The sequence below is a fragment of the Solanum lycopersicum genome, chromosome 10 (genome assembly GCF_036512215.1).
Source record: "Solanum lycopersicum chromosome 10, SLM_r2.1".
NCBI lineage: Eukaryota > Viridiplantae > Streptophyta > Magnoliopsida > Solanales > Solanaceae > Solanum > Solanum lycopersicum.
The window spans coordinates 56,549,465-56,563,210 of record NC_090809.1 but is presented as its reverse complement, the minus strand read 5'-3'; the positions used below and the strand labels follow the sequence as shown (position 1 = coordinate 56,563,210).

General features: G+C 33.3%; 1 protein-coding gene across 1 annotated transcript; it reads left to right on the top strand.

Annotated features, from left to right (window-relative positions):
* Positions 1-7,151: 7,151 nt before the first annotated feature.
* Positions 7,152-12,202, top strand: LOC138339108 (zinc finger protein ZAT9-like). The gene has a single exon (XM_069290437.1). It carries the CDS (start codon positions 7,152-7,154, stop codon positions 8,571-8,573), a length of 1,422 nt encoding a protein of 473 aa, XP_069146538.1. The 3' UTR covers positions 8,574-12,202.
* The last annotated feature ends 1,544 nt before the right edge of the window (positions 12,203-13,746 follow it).

Below are 13,746 nucleotides of genomic sequence, written 5' to 3'. Positions count from 1 at the left end.
GAAAGAGAAATCAAGCGGAAAGAAAGAGAAAGAGAGATTACCTCTTGTTATCCCTTGCAAATTAAGCTACATTAAATTAGTATTAATTGTAGAACAAACAAAAAAACTATGTGTTTATCACCAATTACTCATTTTCCTGAAGTTGCAATTAATGTTCAACCGCTTGAGGGCCAAAGGTGTGCTTCTTGATTTTTGAAGGATCTTGATTTTGTACGATAGATGTGTTGTTGATAGATTGTCTATGCTATAATTCTATTACATATAGTTGGTTTTTGTAAATCATCCAACATTTACTGTGGTCTCTTTATTTTATGACTCGATTATGATCATTAGTTAAAGTTTCAATAGAGGTGTTTAAATAAAAAAAATTACATGAACCAGATTGTTATGTATCCTTCAGCTCATTTCTGCTTCCTGCATTTATGAGCACTTTTTTTTTTACCAGTGTCATGCATTGTTCTCTTCCTTATTGTCAACATTTATGAAGAGAGCCAAATGCTTTGACACAGTTAGCACTTACAATACATATATTTTTTTTCTATTTATTTGGAAAAATATATTGTTATTGCCAGTAAACTGTAAGATTCGGAATTTTTTTCTTTGATCGAGATAACATTTTTTATGAAGTATATGTTGGAAATTATTTCCGGGTAACTTTCACGCTCCGAGCTACCCCCGAGATGCGGACACGGGATCAAGAACCACAAGTGATCCAAAGCTAAACCTATTGGTATGATCATGAGCATACTAAAGATAATAAACTAATGCGAAAGCTAAATCATAATAAAGATAAAAAGATAGAAAATACCCATATGCTAAAACTGAGATATATGAAAAACTTATGATTTAATACAAAGAAGTTATTAACTCAATACTAAGCTGAAACTAACTATGTCTGAAAATAGACTCTAACTGACTAAAAATCTTGAGACAAGCCCAACTAAGTCTAGCAAAAACTGAAACAAAATGACTAAAAGACTTAAATTAACTCATGACTCTTGTCCCCGGACAATGAAGACTCACCACTGATTCTGCTGAACTGGAGATTAGAAATTGATCTAAGTGTGATATGAATGCTAAAAACCTGAACCTACATCACGAGAAGATGAAACGCACGTAGCGTCAGTACTTGAAAGATATTTAGCATGTAGGATAGAGTAAAGCTGAAATAAAGAAAAATTCAACAAGTATAAAAGCAAGTATAATGTTATGAACATGATATACTAAATTCTGAGCTAACTGGATGCAATGACCAAATTTATAACATATTGAGACTAAATACTAACCGAACTATAAATATGGTCAATACAATAGAGTCTTATTGAACTGTGATGGCTACTAATAACCGATAATAAAACCACATGAGTTAAGTGTGGAGTCTGATATATACGCCCCATCATGAGGACCCAATATATCTTGTAAGAGATGTAAAGCCATGGTGGTGTGATCACTAAATTGATGCCCACGTAGGGGACTTACAACCTACTTGGGTAGTAGTTCTGGGACTATTAGGGTACGCTGAACCCTAGTCCAACTCGATATTATGCTACTCCCAATGAATTAAATATTTAGAAATTATGACTGAATTTTTATAAATACTGGATATCTCAAAACTGAACATGCAAACTGAGAATGAAATAATTTATCTGATAATTATGCATTAATAACTGAGGCATGTATATCTGAAGTAATTGAAATATCTGACCTAACATGTGTAATTCAAGAACTAAAGAAATACATAGCAAGGGTTCTGAAATTAATGCGATAAAATGAATAATAACTTTACAATCTAATCTTGAACATATATCTAACTAAGTCGTGATGATCTACTATAATTCTAGGAACCCTAAGTTTAATCATGATAAAAGAATCAAGAACTGACTGAAAACTAGGGATCTAATGGGTGAAAGAGATTCACTGGGGAAATCCCACATACCTGGTGATGAACTCCACAGAGAAATATTTAGATTTCGGGGCTGGAACTGATGAAACCTTGTTGTGTTCTTGAACTAGGGTTTTTGACCTTTTTCTGCTTTCTTGCTTCTAATTTTCTAAGTTTTAATTTTTGATTTTGAATTAGGTAAGTTCTTGTTATGTTTCTAGGCTTAAGCTGACTAAAATCTGTTGATTTAGGACTTAAACGACGTATCTTAGGGGTTAAATGAACTAGGAAAAGACCAAAAGACCCCCTGGAAATTTTGCTGTCGGACCAAACGACGACCTGGACTGACGGTCCGTCGTTTGGGTATGCTCGACAGGCCTTCACTAAAAAGGGCATAACGTCTTACTTAGAGGTTAGATTTTCGCAAAATAGGTGTCTACGAAAAGATAATTCAATTATATATCATTTCATAGGTCATATGGCACCTGATTCATTTTGTGCTAAAAATTATGACAATTTTATGTTGACCCAACATCATTTCCCCCCATAACTGACTTCTCACTTTCACCTACGCTCAGACCTATGGACCGTAGATTGAATGACGGTTCGTGCTGGTCATTCGTAGTTCATGTCACGGGTTGGGTAACTTGAGTCTCAATCCAATAACATAGACCACAGACCGTAGTCTAACTTAAGGACCATAGATCTGTCTGTGGATCGACACTTAGTCCATTTTCTGGTCAGTCTTTTTGGGAGAGTTTCAGTGGCAAACAACGGATGCACAGTTGGGTCGTAGATTAGACTATGGTCCGTCGATAGTGATCATCGATTGCATCTGCCGATTTCTTAAAAGCTTATTTTTATCTGTTTTTAATACGGGATATTACAGTAACTAGCCCTTTGAGTTTACAGGTATGCTACTTATTTCATTCATGTAACATGATTTTTAGTGAATTCATCAATACAGTTGCGTTCTATACCCCGACAAGGTATAGAACGACTTTGGAAATATGAGTAAGACGTTGTATCATCAGGAGGCTCATATTGATGGCAAACAGTTAGAGAAACTCCTAGTAAAGAGTATATAGTTGTTAGTTACAGAAACTCCTAGTAATGTAAAGAGAGAGAGTGTGTGTGTGTGTGTGTGTGTGTATGTGTGTGTATATATATATATATATATATGTATAAAATAAAATCTACAACCAACCCAGTGACATGGCGCCACCACAAGCCAACATTCATATATTTCCTTTATTTTTTCCATTTATGCCCTTGATTCATTGAAAAACAAAAGCTTAAGTGGCTTCCTCTACTGCGATTTAACGACCCGCAAGTACACCCTAGAAGTTAGAGCATCCTTGAGTCGCCACATGGCAAATGATACTTCAAGAAGTCTCATTAAAGCCACTCGTATCATTCATTGCATAATAAAACATTGTAAAATGAGTAAGAATTGAAAACTTTCTTCACACACGAAGAAATCTTTCCATAATCATTACGCAAGCGGAAGACTTTCATTTTAAACATTAAGCCTTTACAACATCTCTTTGAACCATCTAAACTTTGGAGTATACAACACTTGGGACTAAGCCCATACAAGCAATAAAATAAAGACTAAGACATAAAGGAACATGGGATATTGTCCTCGAATCGAGGAGGACTCACCAATACTTCATCTTCAACACATAGAAACTTATCCATACTCCATGGCATATTAAGATTTCCAATTCCCTAGACTTAAGTCAAAAAGGGAAATAAAGGGGTTAGCACATTAGATGCATTAAGTATGTAAGCATGCAAAAACCATGAAAAAGGGACATTTAATAAATAACACGCTTTTCATGAATTTTTGATTAAAACATCATACTATAAGCATAATAACAACAATCAACATCTTAGAAACACATAAGAAATTATTTAAGAAATTTATCACATTTTTAGAACAACTTTACAGTAAGAAAATTCATTAATACAGTAAACTCCTTCACTGTTACAGTGAAGCCTATCAACTTCACATAGAGCACTTCCTAATCATGCAATCCTCTCACTAAAAGCTATCCTAAGACTCACTTAAGTAAGATAAAGAGAGACCGCCCATACACCCTCTCTAGGCACACCTAAATGATCCTTAAGACCACTTATAATGAGATATACACACTTACAATTCACCAACATATGAACATGAAATTATCCTACCTATGGTGATTCTAAGTCTCGCTTGAGTGAGTTGTGAAGCGACCGCCCATACAATCCTTCACACACACACTTAAAAGATCCTATAGACTATCTAAGATAGAATCAATCTCACTTAATACAACAACATACATATAACATGACATTCTCCCTTCCAAAAGTTATCGAAGACTTACTCAAGTAAATCAAGAAGATAACATCCATGATTGGCATCTTCAAGATTACCTATGTAATCCTTAAGACTACCTTAGTTTGGATCATGTTTACATAATCAACAAACTTCCCTAACTAAAGTCATTCTTAAGACTTATCTAGGTAAAATACGAAGTGACCATTCCTATAACCCCTTCACACCTCAACTAAAAAACCCTTAACTACTCAACACAAGTACTTATTCATTTAATATACTTTCTGAACTTAAGTCATTATATTCCTTACTTCATTTAAGACTCATTCATCACCTAAGGACATTCAAGTAAGTATGGTCTTGGACAAGACCTAGGGACTCTAACTAGCATTATTAAAGTCTATTATGCAATGTCTAGATAGTGTCCCATACCACCACCTAAACTTCATAGAACTTCTCTAATGCTAGTAGGTTTCCCATATGACGAGACTAGGCAATTACCGACATAGACCATGATAGCTAAACATGGAATTCGGAGTTCTAACCTACTCCGATGAGGGTGTTTTACTTTCCAAGGGTAGAAGAATGACACATCCCATGTAGACACATGGTTAAGGAATATGAAGGGCTTTTATGCACTCTAGACTCATTCTCAAGTAGAGATATATTGTACTCTAGTTTCCTTCTCAAGTAGAGCTACTTCCCGTAACATATTCACTCGGTGCTAGCCTTTGTTCTCATAGATTCATTTACGTTAAAGGTTCATATAAAGGTATTCTATATCAAGTTCATAACCCAATTATATTTACCCAACTAAAGAGATCCTCTAGGGCTACCTTACAATGGCGACATAGATAACTCATAATGAATTTCCTAAGGATAATATGATGTCGTTCCATCCTATCAAACTTATGTCCATCATTCATTACATGAAGGATACCATTACTAATTTTGACTTCAATGTTCATAAACTTATCACTAGGTTTTAGGTTCCACGTACATTACCTTCTTAACATCATTTAAGGTCTCACATGTCATTCATTCATACATTAGAAGGGTGCAGTAAGCTTACCTAGTCAAGACATCTCATATTCATATATCTCCATAAATGTATCAAGTAAGGGACACAAGTTTACCAAAACAAGACACAACATACTTTACTTTCTTTCATATAGCATATAATTCTTTGAAGTACTTAGGAATGACCCTTATCATCTTTATGTTATCCTATACATTACTATAACACTATCAATATAACCATCATTGAATCATATAGTCAAGTAGGAATAATCATGTATCAACTCTAACACTACACATATAAAGACATAGTCATAGTCTAACATGATCACCTAATATCAATAGAAGAACACATACTTTCACATTGATCACATGTAGATTAATATGCTTATACTTCACATAAATCAACTACACAAATCATCTTAGTACTTCAAGTAGTGCTGACAAGGTCATGATCATCACAATACATAAAGTAACAATGACAAGGTCATATCATTCACATAGCACCGCCACCATAAGTGGACCATACCAATCATTATTATAACAAAAAAGCTATGCATAATATAAATAGGTTTAGGGCAGCATACCACCCATTCAATCTCACCACTTCAATCCAAAGCTAAATCATCCAACTCAATACCATAAGACCCTTACCCATGGTCATAAACATCAATTCAATACATAAACTATAATACTCAATGAATCTAGGTCAATTCAATATAGATTAATCAAGCTAAGATCAATTAGACATCAATTGAATACAATTCTTATATCATTCAATAGGCCATAGAAAACTACACCAGAATTCATAAGCATTAAGTCAATATCAATTCAATAAGCTTAATATTCAATGGATCTAAGAATATAGAATACTCAGTTGATCAAATTTAAACAGCCTATAAACCATACAATCATAATCTATACATAAATCAAGAGTCCATAACAATGTACACATGAATTCAATAATATCAAAGCATGATCACATAACCCATATTTTAGTCAAATTGAGAGATTTGAGAAGTTCAAGGGTTCATGGAGAATTTCATTGGAAAAATAAATTATACATCAGTAATATCATATCCTAAGGTTACAAAACGTTTTAAGCAAGAACCCAAGAATTAGAGTAGAAATTGAACTTTTTCATCTTTTCGATATCTTTGCAAATCATCTTTAAAATTGACTCTAACGTGATAGAAAGCCTTAGATGAAGAACTACTATACCTTCTTAGAAGAATCCAATTATAATTGAAGAAGAAACTCCATTGAAGATCCATCTTCAAGCTCTATCTTCACTTTGAGCTCTCATGGAGGTTTTTGAAGAAACATCAAGAGGGAATGAGTTTTGATCTAGCCTTTTCACACACACAAATATATATATATATATATATATATATATATATATATATATATATATATATAAAATCTCGAGATTTTTATTTCGCTACTTACTCTCGAGTTCGAGCCTTAAATATGAAAATGAATCTCGATAATGAATGATTAATCCTGTTTAATCTCTATAAAGAAACCTAGTTAACGTAAATTTGAATTAGTCGAGCGTCCTATTACTGATACCGAGCACCTAGTAGGAAACCAAATAAAAAGGTTTTGTGTTAAAGGATATACTCTATATTCTTCTTTTTCATTTATACGTCTTACAAAGTAGCTAACTTTCCGAGCTTGAATTTTGGGATGTTAATTTTCTATAAATGAAATTTACTTTTTCTTTCTGTATTACTCAAATATTTAATTTAATTTGTTTAATTTTTTTTTAATTCTATAATCCTACTCACTTACCATATCTTTTATGTCTCTTATATTCCCTTACTCTTTTACTAACCATTTTGTCTTCCCTTTTTCTTTTAGGGTTTCATTGCTTTTCTCTCCTTTTCTTGATTTTAGCTCTTGCTTTCTTGATTTCTCAACTCCACAAAAATGGAAGCTGAAGATGATCAAGAAAATAATGGATCTTGTGAAAAAGGTTTATCTTCAAGTAATTTTAAGGTGAAGATAAATCTTAAGCTCAAGAAAGATAAAGATGAAAGTCGCGGAGATGAAGAAAAGAACATGTTGTTGATGAAGCAAAAGAAAGATCATACATGTTGTGAGTGTGGAAAAGAGTTTAGCTCAGGAAAAGCTTTAGGTGGACATATGAGTAGTGCACATGTTCAAGCAAATCAAAGATTAGAAGAATCTTTGAAGAAGAAAAAATCTTTGATAAAAAGATCAAGAATTGATGATTATGTTGATGACGACGAAGAAGTTGTTCTCGAAGAAGAAGAAGAGATGGGAGATGTGGTTGTAAGTTGTGAAATTTGTCATAAGAATTTTTCATCTAAGAAATCTTTATTTGGACATATGAGATGTCATCCTGATAGAGAATGGAGAGGTATGAAACCCCCTAGTAAAAAAATGTCGAAAAGTAAGGGTTTTGATAAAGCTAGTTTTGAGGATGTGAATGAGGGTTTTGAGGATCGTTTTGCCAGTCTTCGAGATGAAGAAGAAGAAGATGGAGGAGGAGGAGGAGGAGTTCATTTAAATGTGGTTGACCTACCTCCTTTGAAGGATTGGGGTGCGAAGGATAGACGAGGTAGATCCCCTCAAAAGAGAAGTGTAAGTAGTACTATAATGGATGATGATAAGGAGCTACATGACGCGGTTCAACAGCTTATAAATTTAGTCAATGGAGACGTGAACAATAACAACAACAACAATAATAGGTCAGAGGTCATGATGAGTAGTAGCACTTCAGTTGGTAGTGCTCCTAAAGAAGTTGCTTTTCGCGATTTGAAGGATAAATCTAAGAAAAAGGGGGTTGTTGCTGATGATACTAAAGAAAAGAATCGCGAAGAAACCAAGAAGAGGAAGAGGGAGAAGGAGCTAGTAAAATTGGAACCGAGCCAGGATTTGGTCCCCAACCTGGTTCTCAAGAAATCAGTGGAGGTCAAATACAAATGTAATGTGTGTGGAAAGATGTTTGCGACTTATCAAGCACTAGGTGGACACAGATCGAGTCATAACAAGTTCAAGATTAGTATTGAGAACACGATCGATGAAATTAAGGGTAGAAATCATGAAGAGAATAATAATAATACTCAAGATCATGGTCAATTGGGAAATCAAGAAACCAATAATTATGGCAACATTATTATTAATGATCGATATGGATCTAATAATAATAATGTTCATAAGTGCAAATTTTGTGACAAGATTTTTCCTACTGGACAAGCACTTGGAGGTCATCAAAGGAGCCATTTTACAAATAATCAAGAAGAATCATCAAGTCAAAATGCAAGTAAAGTTCTTGATTTTGATCTTAATGAATTGCCTCATTTAGATGATGATACATTATTATAATAGATAATAATAATAATAATAATAATAATAATAATCCAAAAGTATGATTAAATTAGGTTTTATATTTGGGAATTTTATTATATGGTTTTATTAGATCTTTTGATTAGGATGTTTACTTTTCCATAGGTAGTAGGAGTTTATTTCTCATTGATATATGTTATATGTAATATCCTTTAATCATAGTAGTTGATTTTGTTTTGATTTTCTTTCGTTTTTAAGTTCCTTATATACATGTTAAGTCTGTTAAAATTTATTTATTACAATGACTTTACTTATTTGGCTTTGTATATTTTTTTTTTAAAAAAAAAACATGTTTTGAATTGGATAATTTAAGGTTGTTATATTGTTAAATTGGTTAGAAATTTTGTTGGATTGATAAAATATCGATATGGATTTAATCTTTCATTCTACTATACTATTTTTTCTGTTCCAAAGTCTTGTCATATTTACATAATCACAATTTAATTATATGTTAAATGATTCACAAGTCTTACCACATTTACGTACACTTGATTGCAAGTTATGTAGGTCGTATGATTTTAGTACGATCCTTATTCTACCTATTTTTGTTATTATCTATAAGTTTTACGGCTTGACGATACTAATTGCTTGTCAGGGAGCGCTTTACCCCCCTAATGTGGGACATTTCGATGCGAATTCGGATTTAGTTGAATTCTAATGCAGGTACCGAACATCGAGTGAAAACAAAAAAAAATCTTTTATCTATATATATTTTTAATTGTTCATATGTTTTTATTTTGGAATTTTATTATATGGTTCTATATTATATCTTTAGGATGTTTACTTTTCCTATAGTAGAAGTTTATTTCTTATTGATATAAGTTTCAAAGTTAATTACATGTAATTTCCTTAAATTAGTTGATTTTCTTCCCTTTTTTAGTTCCTTGTATTAAGTCTTTTAAATTTTGCATTGTTCACAAATTATATCGACTTCATTACACTTTATAGGTCATATAAATTTGACACATTCTTCATTCAACCTATCTTGTTAAATTTCTCAAAAATCTTACACAATTTGCAAAACTTCCCCTCGTTCAAAAGTTATGTCACATGGCTTGTATTTTTAACATAATTTTTCATTCTACCTATCTTGTTAAATTTCGATGTTATACCCATGATAAAATCTCCAAAAATATACTATTTTTAGCAAATCCGACACAAACTCTTGATATTTTTTGAATAATCCGAACAACATAGTTGTTAAGAACAAAATAAGTGCATAACTGTAAAGACTGTCAACAAAAGCTACACTAAACAAGATATCAAACGAGTCCTACATAAAAACAAATAGACCAAGTCATATTTTACTTGCAATTATTCAAAACAACTTGATGTTTGTCAAGAAAATTTATACATAGGAGCATGATACTTCACACCGTAAACCCACTGAAAAGAGAATGTTGAAATTTTATTCCCTTTCAAGTAATAGAATTATTTGTTGTTTATCGGAAATATCTATAACTGGAGCGCTAGACTAATCCATAACTTGTAAATCAGATTGGATTGATTGACAAAAAGCTTAGACCTTCATTGACAGGAGCGGAAAAGGCTAGACCAAAATCTACCCTAGCTAAATCTATACTATCTAAATTTGTTCCAAGATTCTAGAACTAGCTAAATCTGTACTACCTAGGATCACGATGCATGCTGTATCAGTAGAAAATCTACACTAGCAAAATCTATTCAAAGTGTGCCGAAACACCCCCTGTATAGAATAGCAAAAGAAAAGTATAATTCAGCAATCCTTCTGCTAGCCCAAGATTGTTAACTAAGATCGGAAGATTCAACTTAGGAAGAGGAAGATAGAAGGGAGAAAAAGATTTCGTTGCTTCATATCGATGAAATCATTGTCTTGCTTCTCCATGTAATCGACTGTATTACGTTCTGAATCCTCGATCAGGTTTTCTTCAAGGTTGATGGAAACCATAGCATCTATTGCTTGAGCCCAGTCTTCTTCTTCTTCAACAACTTTTTGAGCCATATTGCTCTCTTTGGCTCAATAATATCTTTTTGTATGCCCTATTTCTCCACAACGATAACATCTGAGAGGCTTCTTACCATAATAGTTAGAAGACTTCCTTCTGTCTAGGTGAGAGTGATCAATCTGAGGATCGAGAGTGTAGCATATTTCTTGTTTTTCCTTTAAAGTTCCTCTTGTTGGCTACCAGAGCATTTTCTTCTCCTTTGACAAACATACTAGCCAACTGCTTGGCTAGTAATTCTTGTGACGATAATAAATTTTCAAATTCCTCCAAGGTTGGTTGTTAAGCCCATCCTTGAATCGACGTCGCAAATGGAATGTATTAACGTTTAATTCATGAATTACTATTCTTCTTATTCGTGCTTCCGGAATAGCCTCTTTCGGATTCAAAAAAGATATCTCAGAACATAAGTTCTTAATCTTCAAAAAATACTCGAAAATAGAAAGATTACATTGAGTGGTGTTGGCCAATTCATTCTCCAATATCTGCAGTCGAGCTTCAATCTTTTTGTTGAACAAGTGATCGAGGGTCCTCCATATCTTGTGAGCTGATTTATACTTTACAATGTGATCAAATAAATTGGAGGAGATTGTCCTCTTTAGAATGAACTCCTCCTTCGCATTAACTTGCTTCCACTTCTTGTATACACTGTTATTTTTTGGTCCGTCAGCAGGAGGACTTGTGTCATTCCCGTTAACAATATCCCACAAATCCTCTCCTACAATGTATGATTTCATACATGTTTTTCATACTTTGTAATTTGACTAATTCAACAACTCCATCCCCAATCCATTAACATGGCCTCTAAAATCCATATAGACAAACTAGTTGAATCTACACCAATCCGATCTTGAAATAAATCCCACTAGCCAATCTATGACTATGTCTTTGATACCATGTAGTGAATTACAGAAGAAAAGTATAATTTGGGAAGCCTTCTGCTAACTCAAGATCGTTAACTAAGATCGAAAGATTCAACTAAGGAAGAGGAAGCTAGAAGGGAGAGAGTATATTGGATAGAAGAACTTTGGTATAGAAGAAGACTATTTGGTTGATTACAAATGTACAAGACCACTCATATTTATACTTGTTCATGGATGGTTTTAGATATTCTTCTAGATACTTCTACAAAGAAAATTTTAGTGATCTTTATCTTCTACTCTAGAATATCTAGATATAACTTGAAGATAACAATTCTAGATTCTACACTAGACTATTCTAGAAAATATACTAGAATAATCTATATGATATTGCAAAAATCAACTTTATCATATTTTACACCCTGAACCCCTCGAATCCCAAATCGACCTTCCCAACATATCCCAAAACATTGTATAAACCTACTGGAAGTTTTAAATCAAGCAATGGAGTGCTAATACTTAATCCGAGGGGTTGGATTGTTACATGTAGTTTCTCTCATCAAAAGCTTTATTTTTTTCCATTTCCTAATCAGTTTCTTTCTTCTTTATTTTGACATTTGCAACTACTACTGGGACTGTTTTGGCTCTTTGGATGGTTCCGATGGAATCACTTGATCAAGATGGCTGGAAGATAGCAGCCGCTTCTTATGGGAAGACACATAGGTCTGCTTCCTACGTCATTTTTCTTTGACAACAACATTTCAGCTTTTTGTTGTGATGCTTATTCTGAAAGTATGTTGACTTCACTTGATTAATCGTTGATCCATTTAATTGCTATTTTTGACACACTACTAAAAATTTGAAAATACTTGACCTTCATGCTTTGATGAAATTCAAATCTATAGGCTGTCCGCTTAGAAATTATTATACATGTTGTAAATCCATCAAATAATTCCTACTCAGATCTTGACCATATGGTGTCTCAAATTTGTAAGCAACTTTTTAATTTACATGAACTACAAGTATGAAAGAGTCCCCTGTCTGTCTCTCTGAATTTCTACTACTAAGTAGCACTTCTGCTATTCAATCATAGAATCGATTGCGACTTATAACCTAGCTGTCGTTGATCAAAAGTCGCAACAAAGTTTCATTTCAAAAACAATTCACCAGAGATAAAGGTATCATTGAAAGGCTTAAAGGCTACTGAAGTAATGAAGCATTTGTTCACAACTGTCCCTTTCTCCTCATTATGAACAAGTATTATGCTTTGTAATATGTGGATTTATGAAATCTCTCATTAGATTAAAATAAAATAATTGCCGCTTCTATTTCCTCCACGAGTAACAGCTTCCTCAAATGCCTCTAGCAAATCTTGACAATCGCTCACCAACATCATGTGACTTTCTCCACTACTCTTCCAGATTCCAGAATCTACATCTTATAGCATCGCATCATCTTATTTGCCACGTCTTAATCACCCTGTAAAATTCTTTTATATAAATCTTCACCTTTTGTCTCTACAATATATGTCCTACAAATATTTGGAGTTCTCTTTCTGAATGGGTAAAACAATGTATTCTGATTTCTCTTTCTGAATGGGTAAAACAATGTATTCTGATTTCTGAATATTCTAATTATAACGTGTAGTTTATTATCAGTCAATACTTCGGGAAGAGTAGGTAAAGCTAATTGGAAAGCTCCTTCCAATAAGACCATTTGAGATTGCTCAGCCATAGGTTGTTTAGATGAAAAAACAATACTTTTCAAATGTGAGAAGAAATCAAGTCTATTTACAAAAGAGAAATTTTTGAATAAACTCAGTAAAACATAAGGCAATCACCTAATTTAAAACAAAAGGGAGGTGGAGAAATCCTCATAAAAATAGCTATGCTTAGGAGGGAGAGAAAAAAGAACCAATGCAGCAAACACTAACCTCCCTTAAAGTATACTCTAACAACCACGACTTCATATAAAGAGGAGGGAGTGTTGAATGATCCTCGGGGCTAACATTGAGGATTTTAGATGTTTTGTATTGTGCCTGCAACTAACGCCGAGGATTTTGGGAGAAGAACGAATTTGGGAAATAGGAGTTTCGAATCACGTTCAAAGCAAGGTGAACACCAACAAACTTCACAGTCTCACAAATCCTAAAGAATGTGTTTCATATTCATTTGAAAGTTATGCGAATGCAAAATAGCATGATATAATATTAGTATGGATTGAGCAATTTGAATGTAATATAGGTCAATGATGAATGGCCATTTCATAGATGAATTCACCACTTTATAGAGTCCAGTTTGACTGATCGAT

Coding starts and splice junctions, on each gene's coding strand:
- LOC138339108 (XM_069290437.1), top strand. CDS start 7,152: ATGGAAGCTGAAGATGATCAAGAAAATAATGGATCTTGTGAAAAAGGT.